The following is a 23674-nucleotide window of genomic DNA, read 5'->3' on the forward strand; positions in this document are numbered from 1 at the left end:
AGACTGCAAATGTATTCCAGGAATGATCTTATTGTCATAGACCAGGCAAGAATTGCCTTTAAATCCACTTAAAAATACAGGGGAAAAAAAAAAAACAGCAATCACTTGACCAATACAGCATAGAACTCACTCAATTTACTAAAATTTGTTCAAAATTACTTTTGGATAATTCCTCATATCTTACTCACTCACATAAGTTGAAGATTTGGTATCTGGGCTACTAAAAACAAAAGTGCAGATGCTAAAGTCTATTCTATAGGGGAAATCCAAAAAGCAGTTCAAGTAACACCAGAAAATTTAAATAAGAGAATGGTGTCTTAGAACTGTGACTACTTGAAGGGAACTCACTTGGAATATATTACAATTTCTTGGCTAAAAAATAAGCCTATACCTATATCCTATGTATTCTCAAGACAACTGAACATAAAATGTTTGCTTACAACTATAAATAATATTTTAATTAATATTTTCTATATGTGATTAGGTATTTGTTAAGCCATATTCTAAACCAGACTTATGCTACACAAAGCTTAAGCTCTTTTTGATAAAAATATAATAATAGTGTTCAAATAGTGACATATTCCTTGCTCAAAATTGTAATCTTGAGTTAAAAAAGCATACAGGTTGAGCATCTATAATCCAATAATCTGTAATTTGAAACACTCCAAAATTTGAAAATTTCTGAACATTGACGTGACACTGTAAGTGGAAAAGTACACATTTGAGATCACGAGATGAGTCACATTCAAAAGTGAAGTGCACTAAAAATACTACATAAGAATTACTCCTCAAAAGAAGAAATAAAAGTGGTCAATAAATATATGGAAAAAAAGATTAAGTTTAATATGAAGGAGAAGTAGCAAATGTTAGATATTTTCAACATCCATGAAGCAGATTCTTTCTTTTTCATCAAATGCATTAAGAATATCTTGAATGACAATAGATATATATGTTTGTGCTTATAAAAAATAGATTCTCTCCAAAAATTTAAAAAAAAATGTATGTGTGGTAAAATGCTCACTATCATTAGCCATTGAAAAAATTCAAATAAAACTACAAAAGATACCACCTTATCCCACTTAGAATAGTTATTATCAAAACAAAACCAAAAACAAATGCTGGCCAGGATGGGGAGAAAAAGGAACTATTACAATCACTGTTAGTGAGAATGTAAATTAGGACAGTCATTATAAAGAATACTAGGTAGGCGCCTCAAAACACTAACTATAATTATCATATGATCCAGCTATTTGACTACTGGCTATTTATCCAAAGGAAATGAAGCCGGCATATAAAAGAGATACCTGCATGCCCAAGTTTACTCACAATAGCTAATATATGAAATCAGCCTAGGGGCCCATGAACAGACAAATAGTTAAAGAAAACAAGGCACATAAATACAATGGAATATCCTTCAGTCATAAAGAAGAATGAAATCCTGTCATTTTCAGCAAAATGGATGAAACTAGGGAACATTTTGTTAAGCAGAATAAGCTAGACAGAAAAACAAGTAACACGCTCTCTCTTATACATAAAAACTAAAAAGAAGTTAACTTGAAAGTAAAATAGTGATTACTGGGCCTGGGAGAGGTGGCACACACCTTTAATCTCAGCAGCTCGGGAGGCTCAGACAGGAGGATCTCGAGTTCAAAGCCAGCCTCAGCAAAGGTGAGATGCTAAGTAACTCAGTGAGACCCTGTCTCTAATAAAATACAAAAATTGGGCTGGGGATGTGGCTCAGTGGTTGAGTATCCCTGAGTTCAATCCTGGGTACACCCTCCCCAAAATAATAGTGATTACTGTGGAATGGAAAAGATACAGGGGTGGAGGAGGGAAGCATGGGAGAAACTTGGTTAGAAATAATCACTGCATGCTGCATGATTTTTTTGGAAACATCACAATGAACCCCATTAAAAATAAATACATACATACATACATACATAAAAATTACCTTCAGCCTATGTGTTTAAGGTGTACAAAAAATTTCATGTTTAGACTTGGGTCCTACCCCCATGATATATATATATATATATCCCAAAATCCCCAAAAATATGAAATTCAAAACTCATCTGGTCCCAAGAATTTGCGATAAGGGATACTCAAATGATAATTCTACTCTTCAGATCATGATTTAAAAGAATGCTTCACTGGTATTAACTAGTACAATTTGGAGCAAGTGTAATTTGCAAATCAATGTAATACTTTCTTTTTTAAGTAATTTTCCACATGAAAGATAATGATAAAATCTAAGTCAACTTTCCTCTTGTAAGAACATCTTTGATTTTTTTAAAAGAAAATCTTTGATTTTTTAAATTATTTTTACAAAATTTTATTTTTTGGAATTTGTAATTCTCATGCTTCATGAGGCTAACATATATGGTGTTACCTGCAGTCAATCACTCGGCCTTGATGATAGAAAGAAGTCGGGATGATCTCTCCTTGAAGTTGACCAATACGTGGAGCTCGAGTAAGATTGGTACAAAGTAAAAATCCACAGAACACGTCACTGAATATGTTTTTTAGAAAAAAACAAAGAAAGAAAGAACAAGGCAAGACAAATCAAGCTCAAAAAAAAAAATCAAAAGTATTCAGTGTACATATATTCAAAAAATTTAAATATTCTCTTTCCTTTAAAATAGAAATATTCATTTAGATATTATAGTTGGCTATGATCCCCCCCTTTCTTGCCAGAAGGACCACATTTTTGCTTGGGGCAGTGAAGCAGACAGCCTGAAAGATGGATCATGACAAGTCCCAGTTACCTGTGGCATTCCCATGCCCACTTTCTTATGCAGCCCTCTACCCCACTCCCTATAGCTAAAAGGGGTTCAGGGCATAGAGATGTGGGGAAGAGAAAGCAAGAGAGTTGCTAGGAGGATTTCTGGATAAAGGTTAGAGCCTTTCAGGGAAAAGGCTTTACTCCTACCCCTATTTCCTACCTTTGAATGTGCAGTTTTGTACCCATCTTGTGCTCATAAGTTCACAGACAGGAAAAAAAAAATCAACATGCAAGGATGACAGAGCAGCAGGACAGAAATGATCCAGGTCCTTGGGGACACTGTTATACAACTCATCCACCAAGAGGGTACTTACTTCCAGCCCATCTATTAAATAAACCATGACTCTTAAAGAATGGGCAAAGAACTGAAGTGACATCACTAAAAAAAAAAAAAATCTATATTCAATAAATGTAAGAAAATATGCTAAATGCTATTTAGAATCTGGGAAATGCACATGAAAATCATGATAAGATAGTAGTTCACACCCAAATGAATAGATAAAAGCAAAAAATCTGATAAGATCACATGTTGGTGGGAATATGGTACAACATTCTCATATTCATATTATTAATGGCAGAGTTTACTAGTAAAACTATTTTTAGAAAATAGTTTGACATCATCTGGTGATGCTGAGGATATTCACTTCCTATGACTTAGCAATTTTTCAACTAGGTACCAGGGCCTTAGAGAAATGTGTGCAAAGGTGCTCTAGGCTACATGTACAAGAATATTCATAGCCCAATAGTTCCTAATGGCCAAAACAAAGAAATAACCCAAAAGTCCATCAACATAGAATGGAGACTAAATTATAGTATATTAGTATGTGCATGTACAAAAATGAAACAAACAGTACAGCTATACACACCAGGAAAAGCTCTTAAAATGCTGAACTTCAGAAGCAAACTATCAAACAATGCGTGAAGTATTAGGGATTAAAAATTTAGGCAGCAGCCAGGCACGGTGGCACACGCCTGTAATCCCAGCAGCTCGGAAGGCTAAGGCAGAAAGATCATGGGTTCAAAGCCAGCCTCAGCAACAGCAAGGCACTGAGCAACTCAGTGAGACCCTGTCTCTAAATAAAATACAAAATAGGGCTGGGGATGTGGCTCAGTAGTTGAGTGTCCATGAGTTCAATCCCCAGTACTGAAAGAAAGAAAGAAAAAAAAAAAAAAAAAAAAAACTTAGGCAGTAAAACTCTTAACAAGGCAAGAAAACCATTGTCACAAAAGTTGGGCGAAAGGGACTTCCTGAAAAGAGATGGGAAGCTGTTGGGGAAGGAGACATTATTTCTGGGATGCTACAACATTCTATTTCTTGACCCAGGTAGGGGTTACATGGGGACTCACCTCATAATTATTTGGTAAAAGGCATACCTGGGTTACTTTTCAGTTTACATATTATATGTCACAATTTTTAAAGTTTAAAAAAAAAACAGTAATTTTCCTCAAAAGCTATCTTTTACAATGATCTAATCCAATGCCTCCCTTGTCTCTGTAACTTTTTAAAGTTACAGAGACAAGGAGAAATGATCAGATTTGTCTAAGACATGGAGTTAATGATAAAGCTAATCAATTTGGAGATACCCAACCCCATGAGTTTTCACCACATCAGACCTCTCCCTGCTTCTCCCTAGCACCTCAAGAACTGAGGCTCAACATCATAGCATATATATACCTCACTTGTAATCATCAGGGAAACTGTTCCCTGTCATTTTGGTTTAATTTTAAAGAAATGATAGTCAAAGACTCATTGCCTGGTAAGGCCTTATTCACTATCAAACACTATGTGGAATTGCAGACTTTCATGAAGTATAGCATAGAGATCATTAACAGGAGAAACAGAACTTCCCTTGCTCTACTTCAAAACTGGGAGAGCAGCTATGGTGGCAGACACCTGTAATCCCAGTGGATCAGGAAACTGAGGCAGGAGGATCACAAGTTCAAAGCAACCCTCAGCAAAAGTGAGGTGCTAAGCGACTCAGTGAGACCCTGTCTCTAAATAAAATACAAAATAGGGCTTGGGAGTGGCTCAGTGGTCAAGTGCCCTGAGTTCAATCCCTGGTACCAAAAATTAAGAGAAAAATCCTCACTGTTAGGGGAAAGAAATAGAGGAGTTTTGACTTATAACTAAGTCAACTGACTTGGATCACTGGATTAACCTGAATAAACTATTGAATCACAATTCTAACTTTCGTCAACAAACCCAAGGGAAATATAATCGATGTATACTAAAAGCCTCTCCCTTCCTGAGTAAGGATGCCTCTAATATGTGCTAACCAGATGCTTTTTAGAAGGGAAAAGCCTCTGATATCTGATATAGATATTTGATGGCTAATTAAATCAAAAGGTGCTGCACATGTGAAATGACTAAAAATATATTATTAGTATACTTTGAATAGACTCCAAAATATACAGTCTATATAATTTACCTCTTCAACTCTGTGTATAATAGCAAATAGCACATTCATAGGTCAAATATTCTAGCTAAAGTAGTAAATTAAAACCTGATATTCATTTGTAATATTTTGGCAAAGTATCACTTCAAAACAAGAATCAGGTAAAATACAGAAATACAGCATATGAGGATTTTCTGAGTTTTATCGAAAGGCTGTGAGTCTGTTGCATAGTATCAGTTTTGCCTATTATCATTTGACACCAGATACACCACTGAATTTTTCAAATGCATGCTTCAATTTTTGAGTAGCCAGACATTTATAAAAATGAGTAACATGGGCTGGGGTTGTGCCTCAGTGGTACAGTGCTTGCCTAGCATGCATGAGGCACTGGGTTCAATCCTCAGCACCACATAAAAATAAAGATATTATGTCCACCTAAAACTAAAAAACAAATATTTTTTAAAAAGCAAGTAATATTTGTCTTGTTCTCATTCTACATTTGCATCGGGACCTCCAAGTGCAGTCATTATGCTCCAAAACTGAGCACTCACTGTTTGCTGCACTGGATCCACCGGTCTCCATCCTTGCCGCAGTTTCCCTTCTCTGTGCCTTCTGTGTTCAGCTTTTCATAACAGAACTTGTCAGATCCTGCAGCCTCTGTTGGAGATTGGCAAGGGGAGAAAATTAATTTTAGTTCTTTTTTTGTTAATCACAACCAATAGTGCATCACTAAATGTTTAACAACTGGTTCTCCAGAAAAAGAAGGAAAAACCTTGATTTGTAGCATCTGCCAATTTCTGTAGTATAAATATTCCAGGACTGATTTTAAGCTAAAAAATTCCTGAAAATTTAGCAATGATTCTTGTGGGTTTATTCAAAAAAGCTCCAACACATGCCAGGCACAGTGGCACATGCCTGTCATCCCAGATAATTGGGAGGTTGAGAATGGAGAACTATACATTCAAGACCAGCTTAGGCAATTAAGCAAAATGCTGTCACAATTTTTTTTTTAAATATAAAAAGGGGTTGGAGATGTAGCTCAATGGTAGAATACCAAGAGATTCAATCCCTAGTTCTGGAAAAAAAAAAAAAAGGGTCCTAATACAATTTGTTTAATGTGAGAAACAAATTTCTCATTGGTGAGTTTAAGGGTAGGTAGTGGGAAGGATCATCAGTAGGAATTAGTGAAATGACACGCGGAAATCTAACATACATTCTTAATTCTGTTCTATATTAATATTGGGAGATTAATTATAAAGTCAGCCCATTGAGATTTTGTACTGGTAGTTGGGTTTTGATATTTCAATCTTTGAAAAGATGATAAGTGTCTATTATCTTTCCCCTATGAAAACTGGAACACTGAACACAAATCTCAGATAAATGATATTTGTTAATAACTGAAATCACTCATGCCAGGGGTTCTGTTTTGCTTTTGTGTCCTTTCTTTTCTTTTGGCCAATGACCCTCAGCAAGGAAGACCCATTTCTTGAGCTTCCTGTCTGTCTCTCATGAACTGAAGCTCATAGAAGAGGCATTGTAAATGTCATCAAGAGAATATGTGTATGAACATTTGAGAAATGTGCTGAGACAGGACCGTGTACCTATCTGCTCTTCAGAAATACCTGCGTTTCTTCACTGGAACTGAGATAGTAAGTGACACAAATTTTAAAAATCAAGGCTGACACTCTTCTGGGGTAAAAAACAGAAAGCTAACTTGCGGGTATGGGGGTGGTGTGGATACATGTTGGAGCCAAAGTACAAAGTAAACCATGCAAGTGCCAAGACAGTGACTCTGACCTCTGCACTCAAATCATCTTTGCAAGCAGATGCAATATTCTTCTCTGACAGCCATAATCACTGAATGACACCATTGGGTTCTGAGACAAGTCCTCAATTTGTGTTTGTAGTTGTATACAAACTACATAGTTTGTATTATGTATCTTGTTGTACTATTTGAGGTGGGGATTGAATCTAGGGCCTCTCTCACACTCTAAGCCACACTTCAACCCCTCTATCGTTTTTGTGACTGAGATTCACTAATCTCTTTATTCTCACCCTTTTCTAGATTCCTTTCTTTTTAAACATCACTCCAAATCGTGTATCTCTGTCAGCATACGTGGCAGAGAAGAACAATATTAAAAGAAAACTGTGTGTATGACCACCAGGCAGGAAGATGTGACCTACTTGTTCCCCAGATGTACTGACACTGGTTGTCTCTGGTCTTGCACTCGCCGTTGTAGCAGCGGCCCTGGGGACAAGAGTGCACATATTGTGAAGCACACACAGCCAGTTTCATTTTACCCCAAATTCCAATGACAAGGTCTCTTTCAGGTTCAGCTAGGTAAGTTTTTTAAATTTTTTTCCTATTTCATACCCTAATATTTTCATAGTGACCAATAAGAATCTTAAGAGAATCCCACACAGTTAAAATTTCAAACTTGAAACAGATCTCATAGTACAGTATTTTAAAATCCAAATTAATTGCCTAAAAATTTAAATTTTATGGAAAACAAAAATTGGCAGTTTTTTTGTATCATACAAAATGATATTTAGCTTCTCCAGTATGTACATGGTTATAGTTATAAAATGGATTCAAAAGCATTGTAAGTCATTTTTCCCATAATGGATAGGTTTAAATTATTTAAAAATGGTCATGACTTAAAAAATTAGATTTCTGATTCCTCAGCCATTATGTTGTTGTTGTTTTCTGTTCCCTCAATTTGGACAATTTGTCACCAGAGTTAAGTATATTTAATATTTGGTATGAGGTGAAGCAACTCTGAATTAGAACCTCATTGCAATAATTTTCTTGAATAATTTCCTTTCAAAATTACATTCATCAACAAAACAAAAACCTTTCAAGCTAATTATTTTAAAATTATATTTAAAATTTATAGACCAGTATACCTGATTTTGATTGCAGGCATATCCATCTTGCTTATGAAGATTTGGCGGGCACTGAAAAAATATCAGCTTTTTAGTTAAAGTCTGGCATGCTAATCACCTTATTCAAACACTGTGCTCAATATTTAAAAATGCAAAAAAGCAAAAAACTGGTGAATATCTAATTAGGAACATTTAGAAAAACACATGCAACTCCTCAAGTAGGTTATCCAAATTAATTCTATTCGTGGTAAAATAAATAAATAAGGCCCACAAAGTGGCTGTTTTTTTATAAGCTTCTCTGTTTACCGTGAGGTGGACTAGAATAATATATTCACTTGCCTATGGAGATAAAAGTAGAAGGAATTAAAATGGACAGTGAAGGAAATGAATCAGCTTGTTATGTAGGAGTGGACACACTTGGGAACTAATTTGCAAGACCTTGCTCAGCTCCATGAAAATGTCAAATCTGCATGTGACACCATGACGCTCACCTTTCGGCTGCATTACTGAAACAGAAGAAATACTCTGCTTTTCAACACAATATAAATGCAGCATCGTCAGGATCCTTCTGACCTCTCAAGCTGCAAACTCTTTACTAGAACAATCTGTGATGTCGAGGCTATTGCATCTTACAGGCCCATTTATCAAATCATTCTTTAAGGTATCCTTTGTTTTCCCCAAAAGTTATTCTGAATAAGTGAACTTAAATTTTGCATGCATTTAAGAGAGCTGAAAAGTCAAAGGCCTAAGTACGATAATCTCCAAGAGGCTTTGCCATGCTCTTTAAAGCCCATCTCCCTCCCATGCTGGCATTCTCCACTCCCCATTCTCCGCTGTCTCCTCTCCATAGCACTTAGCACCAATTGACGGTTCATACATTTTATACTTCTGCATTCATTATTTTTGTTCCTAACAAAATAAGGAGAGATCCATGTGAGATCAATGCAGGTTTTGTACCCTGCTACCTTCCTGGCACTCAGAACCATATCAGACATATTGTAGGTGTTTAATTATTATCGACTGAGAAAAATAAATGAATGACTCATACAGACACAATTAAGTTATTCTATTCTGCACTTTACCAAGCTGGTTATCAGGTTTATCTCAGAAGGATAATAGAATTAATTTATCATGCTTAAGGAGCAGTACTGAGGAATACTTTGAGCTAAAATACTTTAGTTCTAGATTGTTCTAAAGAATAACTGACTGTAATGCAAGCTTCATTCACCACAGCTTTTCGTTAAACCTGTTTGTAAGTATTTAAAGGATGCAACTATTGGCACTAAAACCTGGAATCCTGAGCCAACTGCACAAAAGCAGGGATCCCTGAGGCCTCTTTCATCTATCTAAACTCACTCTGAATACAATCATTATTTCATCAATCAACCATCATTAATTATTCACTTACCCTAAAACTAATGCAACCATGGTAAACAGAAGTGGGGGAAAAAATGTTGCTACTAGAATAGGCACATGAGGGCCTAAAATTAATTTGCCATGCTTCACTGTTATAATTTTCAAGAAGAAAAATTCTGGGCTGGGTTTGTGGCTCAGTGGTAGAGCACTTGCCTAGCATGTGTGAGGCACTGGGTTCGATTCTCAGCACCACATATAAAAAAATAGATAATAAAGATCCATCAATAACAAATAAAAATATTTTTAAAAAGAAGGAAAATTCTTTTCTTTACTAAAGAAAAAAGTCTTTAGTACAAACCTTATTACAAACTGCCATAGCCTCGTGAGATTTCTAAACAATTTGCTTTTAGTTTAGGCCAATAAAATCCAGTTGCTTATCACTGAAATGTTTAACAAGGAAATTATGGGGCTTCTTACATTTTCTAGGGATATTCAAAAAAAAAAAAATCACAACTCTGGTACCTCTCTAACTAAGAAGAGTATGGGTTCCATCACTAAATGTCACTTTGCCCTTGTTTAATGCTGTATAGGCAGGGTTGCTCAAGGCAATCTTCAACAGTACAACAGTATTTAAATATGTTTAAAATATACTATACTACCCAGTTAGATGACCTCTTTCCTAGTGCCAACAAAAACATTTCCCACATTATTAAATATCTTTATTATATCATCTAGTATTTTTTACCAAAGATTTCTCTCAGTTGTACCGGTATTGATTCTGTCATAAACTGAATTTAAAAAGTCGCTCAGAGATACTCTGACCTGATATCAAATTAAGCAAAAACATGAGGCAAAAGAGATAAAGTAATGATACACATAATGAAATATTATTCAGCCATAAAAAGAATGGCTTTATGGCATTTGCCAGTAAATGGAGAAATCTGGAGACTATCATGGTAAGTGAAATGAGCCATCCCAAAAATCCAAAGGTCAAATGATATGTGGATGCTAAGGACAGCAGTCAACTGAATAGAAGTTCAGCAGATTTGACAAAGGGGAATGAAGGGAAAGAAGGGGGAACAGGAATATGAAAGACTGTGAACTAAGTCTAACATGACTTTCCTGTGGACATGAAGGAATACACCACAGTGAATCTCCACATCATGTCCATCCACAAGACTAGGATCCTGTTGGAAGCCGTGCATAAATTATGGATTTGCTTGAGCCATCATAAGGCAGGGAGGTTATTTTTCTGGGAATTCTTGGGTAAAGTTCCCCAGTTCAAGAAAGCCCAGACCCTCCTGGCATCCTGTCTCAGCTCACAACCCTAGGTTCAAACACAGCTACCTGGAGATGGGTGTAACCTACCAAGCCCCAGACGACTTGTTTTCCCTATTCTTATCCTGTTTTCCCGAAGAAGCTCCTCACTGAATCCCTTTGTATTAGAGTCTGTAAACAAGTCAGGATGGCGCCTAGCAAATGTTAGAGTCTGTAAACAAGTCTGGATGGCGCCTGGCACTTTGCCAGAGGGAGTGGTTTGTGAAGTAAAGCCAGCAAGTCATTAAGTGTGGAGATTTCTTATTGGTTGACTGCTGTATCGAGTTTATGCTAATTAAGATAAGCTGTGTGGAATGTATATATACCTCTGTCGTCCTACAATAAACGGCTCCCACTCCTGCTATATCAATGTACACAAGTTGTTCCTCACCCCCCCCCCCGTTATTTTGATGCAGCTGTACTCTGGCACCTTTGTGTATTTCACTATAAATAAAGCATTTGCGGGCTTTTCCCTTTGTTAGGATCAGAACCATCACGTCTCCTCACCAGTCAGGCCCCAGCTCCAAATATTTTCTTGCATCTTTGGCTTTATTTCTTGATACTACTTTTTTCATACTTTTTTTTTTCCCCCCGGAGGCCCAGAACCTCAGAGGGTTACTTATTCCATTCCTATACAGGTTGTGGATGACAGATGGCACCTGGAACAGGGACCCTTGAGAGGAATTCAGATGGAAAAAGTGTCAGGTGGGTGTCAGGCCCTCCCTCATAGAAAAGTGTAGCTAGTCGATTTAAAGAGAGAGAGAGGGGCTGGGGATGTGGCTCAAGCGGTAGAGCGCTCGCCTGGCATGCGTGCGGCCCGGGTTTGATCCTCAGCACCACATACAAACAAAGATGTTGTGTCTGCCAATAACTAAAAAAAATAAAAAATTAAAAAAATAAAGAGAGAGAGAATGGAGGAAAAGAACTCAAACTATCACTATTTGCCAATGACATAATTCTATATTTAGAAAAAATTCCACCAGAAAACTTCTAGAATAAGTGAAGTCAGCAAAGTAGCAGCATATAAAAATCAATATCCATAAATCAAATGCATTTCTATGTATATGTGATTAATACACTGCAAGAGAAATTAGGAAAACCGCCCCATTCACAATAGCCTCGAAAATAAAATACTTGGGAATCAATCTAACAAAAGAGGTAAAAGACCTCTACAATGAAAAATATCGAACACTAAAGAAAGAAATTGAAGAAGACTTTAGAAGATGGAAAGATCTCCCACGCTCTTGGATAGGCAGAATTAATATAGTCAAAATGGCCATACTACCAAAACTGTTACACAGATTTAATGCCATCCTATTAAAATCCCAATGACATTCTTCATAGAACTAGAAAAAGCAATCATGATCCCATTTGGAAAAATAAAAGACCCAGAATGGCCAAAGCAATCCTCAGCAAGAGGAGTGAAGCAAGAGGCATCATAATATCAGACTTCAAAGGATACATAACACAGAGCAATAGTAACAAAAAAGGCATGGTATTAGTACCAAAATAGACTTGTAGACCAATGGTACAAAATAAAAGACACAGACTCACATAAATATGGTTATCTCATACGAGACAAAGGTGCCAAAAACATACATTGGAGAAAAGATAACCTGCCTATTCAACAAATGGTGATGGGAAAACTGGAAATCTATATGTAGCAAATAAAATTAAACCTCTCTTTCCCTGCTCAAAATCAACTCCAAGTGGGTCAAAGACTTAGACACTATAACAGAGACCCTGTGCCTACTAGAAGAAAAAGTAGGCCCAAATCTTCATCAAGTTGGCTTAGGACCTGACTTCCTTAACAAGATTCTTAAAGCACAAGAAGTAATATCAAGAATCAATAAATGTGATGGATTCAAACTAAAAAATTTTCTTCTTAGCAAAAGAAACAATCAGGGGCTGGGGTTGTGGCTCAGTGGTAGAGCACATGCCTAACACGTGTGAGGCCCTGGGTTCAATCCTCAGCACCACATATAATAAATAAAATAAAGGTATTATGTCCAACTACAAATAAAAAATAAATAAGAAAAAATACAATCAATGGGATGAAGAGAGGGATTACATTTTGGGAGCAAATTTTTGTCTTATACACATCAGAGAGAACACTAATCTCCAGGATATATAAATAAAGAACTAAAAAAAAACTTAACACCAAAAAATCAAATAACTCAGTCAATAAATGGGCTAAGGAGCTGAACAAAACAAGAAATATAATCAATGAACAAACATATGAAAAAATGTTCATCATCTCTAACAATTAAAGAAATGCACATCAAAACTAATCTAAGATTTCATCTCACTTCACTCAGAATGGCAATTATCAAGAATATAAGCAATAATAAGTGTTGGTGAGGATGTTGGAGAAAAGGTACATTCATCCATTGCTGGTGAGACTGCAAATTGGTGCATCCACTTTGGAAAGCAATATAGAAACACCTCAGAAAACTTGGAATGGAACAACCATTTGACCCAGCTCTCCCACTCCTCAGTCTATACGCAAAGGATTTAAAAACAGCATACTACAGTGACACAGCCACATCAATGTTTGTAGCAGCTCAATTCACAATAACTAAACTATGGGACCAACCTAGATGCCCTTCAAGAGATAAATGGATAAAAAAAAATGTGGAATATATCCACAATGGAATATTACTCAGCCTTAAAGATGAATGAAATTATGGCATTTGCAGGTAAGTGGATGGAACTAGAGAATATCATGCTAAGTGAAATAAGCCAATCCCAAAAAACCAACAGCTGAATGTTTTCTCTGATAAGCGGATGCTGATCCATAGTGGGACGGAGGTGGGGGAATGAAGGAACTTTGTGTAGAGGGAAGTGAGGGGAGGAGTGGGTCTGTGGGGATGGGAAGGATGGTAAAATAAGACAGATATTATTACCCTATATACATGTATGATTACACTACTGGAGTTATTCTGCACCATGTACAGCCAGAGGAATGAGAAGTTATGCTCCATTTGTGTACAATGTGCCAAAATGCATTCTACTGTCATCTATAACTAATTAGAACAACAACAAAAAAGAATGCTGTCAGAGGCTACCAGACTGCCTGGCTTCTGAAGCTTCTTTGCCTACAGAGAGTGCAGCCCAGGAAAGGAAGAAATTTGATAAACAGCTATGTGTTAGTTCTCCAGCCCAGAGACCGGATAAAATTCCTGTGGGAGCATTTATCTTGTGGTTTAAAAATTGTCTTTATCCACCTTGTAATATGGAAAATGTTTGGTTTCTGACTCAATTTCTGGTTTTAAAGAATACAAAAAACTAAGGGAGAATCTTCAGCCCCCTGCATTTTTCTCTACCCTCTGCCTTCTCAGTCTTTGCTTATGAGAGCAGAAAGAGGAAGTGAAGGAAGGAGCCCAAACTCCACGATGCTTTTTAGAAGAACTTTTCAACCTTCCAGGAGATAAAACTCCAGAGGGAGATATTTTAACAGTGATTTGGCCACAAACTGCAGGCTGCTGCCTCGTTGTAAAAACAAACCAAAACTATATCTGTGCTGCCGCTGCGATCCTACAGGATTTACAACAACAACAACAACATCAAAAGAGTTTACCTTAAAACTCAAACTGTTTCTGATTTGACCACGCTTCTTTGTTAATAACCTCTTTTTCTAATTCTACAGCACCGGGAGAGGAAATATGGAAAGATCCTAAACGTACACGTTTTCTTTTCCTTTAAAACAAGGATTTTTTTTACAGGCTTTTGCATTCTTTGGATGTTTCTAAGTTCATGTATTTTTCTAATCAGTTTTATTTAGCTATGCAGGTTTTTTTCACTCTTTGTTCAAAGGCCAGTTCCAGGAGGGACTGATGCTGGGGGTGAATCTAGCAATCATCAGGACAATAAGCCAGAAATCTGCAATATTTTATTTCAATGTCCTCATGATTATCAGATTTTAGACCTGCTATTCCATCCACATAGGCCTGCCTTATAATTAAATCATATAAAAGTCTGATTGGCTCTAATATCTTAATTTCTAACAGGTCAAATCTAATAAAAGCTTTGATAAAAATCTGTAGTCTTGTTTCCTACCTGCGGAGCCTCACTTATAAAAGTTATGAATCTTTGTTTCTTGTTTTGATTCTTCGTCTATAGTGTTTTTATTGTTGCCTGTCTATATGTTATTCACAGGGTACCAAAACTGGCATATAGGTGAAAGAGCATTCATTAATTAAAATTTTTAAAAAATGGATCCAAATACCTTTCATTCATGCGATTTTAAAAAAGGTTCAATTTAAATTGGGTAGACAGATGAAAATAAAGATGTCTTTAAAATTATTAACCCAGGTTTTTCCAGCTGATCAGATAATTAATAAAGTTGCTAATTCCTATTTTATATCCATTTGCTTCTAACAATTTTATTCAATAGGAAAGAGATGATTAGCACTGTTATCTACATTTGTTTGATGTCTTGGCTTTTACAGTTAAGAATAAGTTAAATTTAAGATAAATGGGATTAATTATATAAGTCTTTATTAAAGGAGATACTTATTAATTTACAAACAATGCTAAAATATCATCTACTAAATATAGAAACATCAAGCATTCTTAACTAAAATGTATTTAAATGTTAGATGTGTTTGTAATTTGATTAATATAAAAAAGGTCTATAATTCCTTTGTTCTCTATGTTCTGAGAATGGAGTTGCTGGGACTTAAGCTTCTTTTCTGTCAGATGTGATTTATTTATAAGGGTCTAACAAATTTTTCACCTGTTAAAGTAAAAGGCTGTAAATGACTAAGAAAATTAAAATAAAATTTGTACAAAATACATTTCAAGGGCTAGGGCTGTAGCTCAGTAGCAGAGCACTTGCGTAGCATGTGTGAGGCACTGGGTTCGATCCTTAGCATCACATAAAAATAAATAAAATAAAGGCATGCTGTCCATCTACAACTATAAAAAAGAAATTTTTAAAAAATACATTTCAAAAATTTTACATGTAATTAAATTGGTTATATATAATTAACACAATCAACTAAGGTTACTTAAAATGTTTTACTCTTTTAAAAAGAAAAGCTTGGCTTTGTGCTGTTTCTGACATAAGACCTATTTACAAGTACAGATAAGTTCTTTACACAGACCCCTGTTAATTGGGCCTTCTAAATAAAGAATGAGAGAAGAAAGAAACACTTAAAACATTAATCGACTCTCATTCAAATAAAATAATTTCTTATGTCTGTGGAGTTTTATTATTTAGAAAAACTAGTTTTAAAGGAATTAAGATTTGTACAATATTGGTAAAACAATAACTGTTGTTTTAAAGTATCACATTACATTCCAGATTTCAAAATTTTTTTTAAAAGCTTAATTTGTTTAATATAAAAAAATCAGCATAATTGTGATACTGTTATTGATTTTTACATCTACTAAATAAATTTTTATTTCCCAAATAAACAAGTCTTTACAAGATTTTACTAAGCTGATGCTCTCCATACTAAAGCTTTCTACAAGTGGTCTCTTACAAACTTATACAAATATAAAAATTTAGTTGGAAATTTAGTTATGTCATTTAATATTCTATAATTGAATAAACATAAGTTATAGAATTTTATGTTACTCTCTACACTGAGAAGTAAACTTAATTATATTTCTAAAGGACAATAAAGAGAGCCTAACTTATTTAAAGGTTAACAATATGAGATATAAAACTTTTGCTACTTTCCCTCAAAGAGGGGGTTAAAAGCTCTCTTAACTTGTCTGTTTCATGTTACATTATGTTAACCAATTCATATTAATTAAAAAATTATACATAAAATGTTATATAAAAGTTTTATAAAATAATATTCAAGTAAGAAACTAAGATTAGTTTCAAATTAAAGCACCTCACCTAAGATTTGCCAAGAGGCCACCTCATTTAAGACTGCCTCTTATCTCATTCAAGATTAAAATAATTATTCAAGTTAATTTAAAATTAAGTTCAAAATATAGATTTTTGTTATAAAAATTATTATATTCCTAAAATAAACAAAAAATACTATATATAAATAAGTAAAGGTTCAAACTATTATAAAAATTAAATATGTTTTTACTCTTGTTAGTTTCATATTGTATTTTCCTTACAAACTTTACAACTATTATCTGTTAATACCTTACACAAGTACAAATTCTAATATAACTTAAGTTAATTTAAGATAATAAGGTCATAAAACTGGCTTTTAGTATCTATACCGACCCCATTTCATATTTTGTTGCTCAGCCCATTAATAGAAAAATATCATAGTCTGTTGGTAAAAACTAGGTCTTCTTTTACTATGTTGCCCTCTTTAGCTCAACAACATTGACTTTACAATCCTCACATGCCTAACAGGTAACTTCTGCTAATTTTCCTGGCCAAATAAAAATATTTATTAAGTCACTTTGTACTGTTTAAATACTTGTACAGTGCTGGGCCATTCTCTACAATTTAAAGCTAATGATGTTCCAGCTTATATCAACCTTTTCCTACAATTTAAAAAAGGGGGGGAGGACAGAGCCCCCACATAACCCCACTAAATCTCACAAAATCTTTAAAACAACTTTTTTAATTATGATATTAAAATTCTCACTGCTTCTGAGCCACACATGCAGCAATACAATAAACAAGATTCAGTAATAATATAGGATAGAAGCTGTGCTTGTATATTTCCAGAAAACCCAACCTGTCATCATGGAGACGACTGAAGGACCTGACACTTTAGGCTGAGCAGATGGTTCAACAACAAGGAGGTATTACGACTCCAATCTCAATGTTTGTGGTTATGCTGGTTCTATTGAGCTGTCAGGTAAGTGGAGTCCACGGAGAAACTTATTGGACCCATTTCCCAGATCCACATTTAGGACATCGAGCTGTGTGGACTGAAGAATCCATCCCAGTATTTACTAATGATATTCATATAATGGGAAGTTTCACAGACAAACACATTACACCTATTCATGCCACTGGATTTAATCATATTGGCTACAGTGAGAATCCACCTATATGTTAGTCTCATGATAAACATGCTGGCTGTTTAAAATAACTTTTGAGTAAAAGACATCAAATAAGAGACCTGGATCAACCAATCATACTGGCCCTTGGTACTTAAGATCTTAGGATTAGTATGGGACTTTCCCATAACAGGCCAATTATTTCCAGGGAACATCCACCAGTACCTTGCTGCCCTAATAGTTTTGCAATAGAATTTGGCACCTTCCCTAAATGGATGGAATGCACAGATGCCTTGTCAATGCAACATAAAGTTTCTAGAAATGGTGGACAGATTTTGGATTGGTCTCCAAGAATTGATAAGAGACAGCTACATCTGGATGCCATGACCCCTGGAGTATTCGTTGGTAATATTCTAACTTTCAATGAAGGTGACATGCAAAAAGATCTGTGACATTTAATAACAGCCTCAGATTTTCTCCATTATACGGATGGCTCTAAAGGCAGGAACTGGAAGGAGGGCTTCTGCTATGGCCTGTAAGCCTATCCAGTCTCCTACGCTTTAATTACTAGAAATGTAAGAGTAAAGAAAAAAGATAATAAATGTCATGTAACTTGTAAAAGGTGTAATCTGACTAACTGCATCACTAGGTATAATAGAGGGAAAGGAACTCTGATTCTTCATCAACCCTCCTTTGCCTTACTCCCAGCTAACATTTCAGGGCCATGATATGCTTATGCCCGGATACAAGTTTTGCAACGGATACATGCTCAGCTAACCAGACACAGGTGAGCTTTCAGCCTCATAATTCTTGGAAGGTATTAGGTAAATATTGATGAAAAGATTGAGACTAAATTAAATGCTTTGAAAGCTACTGTCATAAATATAGGAAATAAAATTTCTACTCTCAAATTTGAACAAAGGCTTAGCCGTCATGCCAGCTATAAATATGTTTGCAATGCTGCAGACAAAATAATGCTTCCCAGTGGAATTGGGAAAAGGTCAAAAAATCATCTAGTGGGCATTTGGCATAGCAATAATAATAACTTGGACCTTGTGAAGTTACATCATCACATCCAGGATATTCAGAAAAGCAAAATTGATCTCATGGTCCCTGCATCTCCAGCTACACAAATAATACTTCATGAATTAAATGGCTTTACTCCTGGAAATATGTTGAAGCATTCTGCATGGCATATTACTGAAATGATATGTTTGCTACTAATTCTTTTTTGTGTCGTGATAATAGTTTGTCCTCCTCTCAGAACAAAGATCCAGGAATTCCAAGTAAGTGCACACTGCTTTCATTTAAAAAGTAAATAAGGGGGGAATTTGGAAGTTGTGTATAAATTATGGGCTTGATTGAACCATCATAAGGCAGGGAGGCTACTTTTTGGGAGACTCCTGGGTGAAATTCCCTGGTCTAAGAAAGCCCAGATCATGCTGATTCCCTGCCTCAGCTCACAGCACTAGGTTCAAACACAGCCACTTGGAGATGGGCATAACCTGCTAAGCCCCAAACAACTTGTTTTCCCCATTCTTATCCTGTTTTCCTGAAGAAGCTCCTCAGTGAATCCCTTTGGTGCATTTCACTATAAATACAGCATTCCTGAGCTTTTCCCATTGTTAGGATCAGACCTATCAGGTCTCTTCCACCCATCAAGCCTCTTCTTCAAATATTTTCCTGAATCTTTGCTTTCTTTCTTTCTTTTTTTTTTTTTTAATTTATTTTTTAGTTGTAGTTAGACAAATACCTTTGTTTTATTTATTTATTTTTATGTGGTGCTAAGGATCGAACCCAGGGTCTCGCTTGTGTGAGGCAAGCGCTCTACCCCTGAGCCACAACCACAGCCCCATGCTTTATTTCTTGATATTACTTTTTCAGACTCTTTATTTCCAACCAGCCCACACCTCAGAGGGTTACTTATTCCATCCTCACACAGGTTGCAGGTGACAGGATCCTAATTAAAATAAGATATTTCATGTTTATATAAATATGTCAAAATATACTCAACTGTCATATATAACTAAAAATAGCAAATTAAAAAATACCTATAGATACTGATTTATAGAGATTCTATTTTCTTAAAAATTATCAGTCTCAATTAGATTCAAAGTTTACTGTCTCTGAAAGAAGAGAAGAAAAATTTTGAGAGACTTTAACTCCTACTCCAATTGTCCATTTGGAAAACATTCTGATCATGTTTTACATGATAATAATAAGAAAATATTCTATTCTAATATGCCAATGAGAAATTAATTTAACTGTAAAATGTTTAACTTATGCCAATGTAGTGAAAAGGAAAAAATGTTTTCCTTAGACATTAGACTATCAGGTTGAACAAAGAGGCCCTATTATAAAAGCCTTATATTCAGTAAATTCATGGCAAATCAGGAGTTAAAAATTGGAATGAGAAAACTATACTTCCAAAAAGACTGAATACAAAGAACTAAAACCATCTATGATGGTTATAAAAATAATATTATTCTACAAAACTAACAATATAATTCAGTGAAATAGTTTATCAGGATTGTCAGTACATTTGTCAAGAAAAGGAGAACACACAGTTCTCATACTCTGTCATTATGTTATAGAAAAACTGCAAAGAAACCTGTTTATATATTTATTTTATATATTTAAATATAAGAAACAGATATGCATGAAAATCAATCTCTCTCTCTCTCTCTCTCTCTCTCTCTCTCTCTCTCTCTCTCTCCACACACACACACACACACACACACACACACACACACACAGCCTGAATATACTTCCCTATACCATATCATTGAAAGGGTCCCTTTGAATTAAGCCTTAGATAATACATATACAGACCTTTAAAAATGGTTATGTATATTTCTTTCTCTCCTTGTGTTTTTTTCCAGTGAACAGAGCTCACTCAGTGTTAACTCCAGCTGTTCCGCTCCTTGATTCACTTCTACCACATGGAAGTGGAGTGATTGGTGATTGGCAGATAAGTTTGGGAAGAAAAACTAGGAATTCTAGCTCTGTTCTGTCATTCTTCTCTTAGAAGCAAGTCTGCCCACATAAATCATGCATTCTCTACTACTTCTCCATGACAGACCTACCCCTGCAGGGAGAGGTCATAATGGACCTGATTTTATCAGTACCCTGTTAGAGAACCAAGATTTATGAAGAGACTCATTTAGCCCCCACATTGAGCTATGGCCTTCAACCCGCTCTTTTGAAAAGTGATATTTTGGCCTCCAACTGTATTCTATCTGTTGGGAGCCCCTTGGAAGCTACGATACCTTATAAAAGGTAATCCTACTGATGGGAACTTATGCTAAGGAGTTACCTCAATCAAGAAACACTGTTTAAAATGCACAAAGATATTCACTACCATGCTAATAAAATAATAAAAAACTTCCAAAATCTAAATATCCATCACTGGATATAAATCAACGGATAAATCTACAAGAAAATAATAATTACAATAACTGTGCAAATAGGAAAATGTTTTTGAAGGGTTATCAGAATTAAAATGAAGGTACGATGAAATCCAAACTTCTTACCATGGCTGCAAGTTCCTACCTGACCTGATTCCTGACATTTTGTTGAATCTTTTCCACTCTCCTTGCTTTCCTTCCATTTCTGGCAGAAGCCAAGCTTCTACATTTACTGTTCACAAACTAGTTCCTTCTTATGTGTATCTTTCCTTATCCTAGGAAAACACAGCTGATCACCCTGGCTAACGCTCCTACGCCATCCTTTTTTTCCACAGGAGCTTTCTTTATGCAATCTAACATGTTTATTTACTTATTTGCCTTTTTATACCGGCAGAAGGTAGGTTTCACAAGAACCTCCCATGTCCTGGTATTTACAGCATTGCGGGACACATAATTCAACAAATGTTTATTTGAATAACAAAGACTTGGCATGATATGACATAAACCAAAAACATAAAAAATTTTATAAAGAGGGAATTCTAGAAGGCAACATTAATTACAATGTTATAATCACTTAGTGGAGAGAAAATCATATCAAAACTCAAAGGCTTCTCCTAAAAAAGAGAGATCAATAGAGGAAAGGGATCAAGGGGTGGGAGGTGCGGAGGGAAGGGGAAGTGCTGGGGAGTGACATTGGTCAAACTGGATTGTTAGATTGTGTGCATTGCATGTACGGATGTATAGCAGCAGATCTCATCATTATGTACAACTATAATGCATCAATAAAAAAAAGTAGGGGAAAAAAAGAAAATCATGCTAAAATGTAAAAGCCTTGAAGCCAAGGTTAAGTAGTGGGGTGGAGGCATCAAGAGACTAAGGAAGGCAGACTTCCACACCCAGTCCACCCCAAGACAGTGCTGCTTGTCCTTAGTTTTCTACAGTGGGTTCCCATCCAAAAGTTGTTAAAAGGCAGGGTTTATAGCAATAAAATATTTGAAACAGTATATTAGTGCCCCATTAATGTACTATTTAAGATGTGAGGTCCAGGGGAAAAAATCAATTAGTAAGGTATAAATTTTAAAAAAGCCTATGAAGGGGAAATTTGGAAGGAAAAAAAAAAGTATAGGTCCAAAAATAACATGCCCAACTTTCCTAAAATAAAAGTCTGATGAAGAGTTAAAAATAACCAGAAAACATAACATGCCAAAACATAAAACAAGAAAGAAAACATGTTCACACATGTAATCTACATAGAAAGTTTCAATATGTACATTGTACAATGTATTACCAAAAACTCAGTCTGCCATACCTGGCCAGAGTCTCCAGTACAATATTCAGTGATATCACACCCGTTCACAGCATCCCGACACTCATAACCTCGTGGCTGAAACTGTAAATCAAAACCCAATATTAGGAGCTAGTACTAATTAATCTTTGAAAAAGTTACTCTTAAATTCACCAATAATCTTCTTGTAACCAACCACCACCAGTCTCTTTTGATGAATTAATACAATAACTACAGGATGATACAAGGCCAGACGAGACTGTCTACACTGAAGATGAGTCATCAGCCAAGGCATTAAGTATTCAGGCTTCAATCGAACTGTCTCCAAATATTATTTTAGGAAAGCAATGTAATGGAAATTATGTAAAGAAGAAACACTGATTTGTCTTGAGACAGAGGAGCAAAACACTGTAATATAAACATTTAAGATCTCTCTAAACGATTGATATACATTTCCAACCTGCACTAATTTATTTAATTTATATTTAGCTTGAATGTTAATCTTACCTTAACTAAATATATACAATAAAATTACAATGAATCTACATAAATTAACTTCAGTGATGCCAGTGATTGCCTATGATGTACAAAACATTTTGTTTATATGGGAAAGGATGAGTACAACATGAAAAAAGACTCGTTAGCTTTAAGCAATTTATAATCTGGTAGGGGGCATGAAGCAAGTTTAAATAAGCTAGAATCTTCTAGAATATAGTACCATAGAATATCCCTCTGTATTGAAAAAAATCAGTAAAGCTATGTAATTTTATACTTACAGGAAATATCACAGGCCTCATATATTAGGAAAAGGAATATCAAAATGACTTTTCAAAAACTGTGGATCACTATAAATAGAAGACTGTGTCCACACATATTCACACACAAATTGTTCATACACATATATGAACATACATAATTATGCTCTTATCTAGCTTTCCTGATTACATAGAGGATTCAAAAAGCCAAGTGGAAAAATATGAACACTACCTTTTATACTTGAGGTCTAAAATGAATTAGGGAAAGTTTTGAAGTAAAAGTTATAAGTAGGTCCTATTATCAAAAAGATTACAAGTATTGTCCCTCTTCTATTCAATGACTTGTTTGAGTCTCATCTGTGTTAGTAGGGCAACTCCCAATGTTTATTTTGGAAGCTGCATAGGTATATTTTCTTAAGGAGATGATGGAGGATAAGATAGTGGATAGAGAGTAACAGTAAAGGCAAATGTTGTGAACCACCAAAGTTGGATGGAATTACTGATTCTACAAAATTATTGAGCCAGCATGCACACATTTATGACAAGCTACACAAATGCTC

General features: G+C 35.3%; 1 protein-coding gene across 1 annotated transcript in view; it reads right to left on the bottom strand.

Moving 5' to 3' along the window:
- Positions 1-23674, bottom strand: part of Adam23 (ADAM metallopeptidase domain 23) — a 164187-nt gene that overhangs the window by 22808 nt on the left and 117705 nt on the right. The window contains exons 18-22 of the mRNA XM_027941896.2: positions 22384-22464; positions 8083-8133; positions 7360-7423; positions 5727-5832; positions 2387-2506 (exon numbers count right to left, since the gene is read on the bottom strand). Coding sequence (XP_027797697.1) covers positions 2387-2506; positions 5727-5832; positions 7360-7423; positions 8083-8133; positions 22384-22464 — 422 coding nt within the window. The remainder of the gene's footprint in view (positions 1-2386; positions 2507-5726; positions 5833-7359; positions 7424-8082; positions 8134-22383; positions 22465-23674) is intronic.

Source organism: Marmota flaviventris, chromosome 11 (assembly GCF_047511675.1).
Source record: "Marmota flaviventris isolate mMarFla1 chromosome 11, mMarFla1.hap1, whole genome shotgun sequence".
In the NCBI taxonomy this organism is placed as follows: domain Eukaryota; kingdom Metazoa; phylum Chordata; class Mammalia; order Rodentia; family Sciuridae; genus Marmota; species Marmota flaviventris.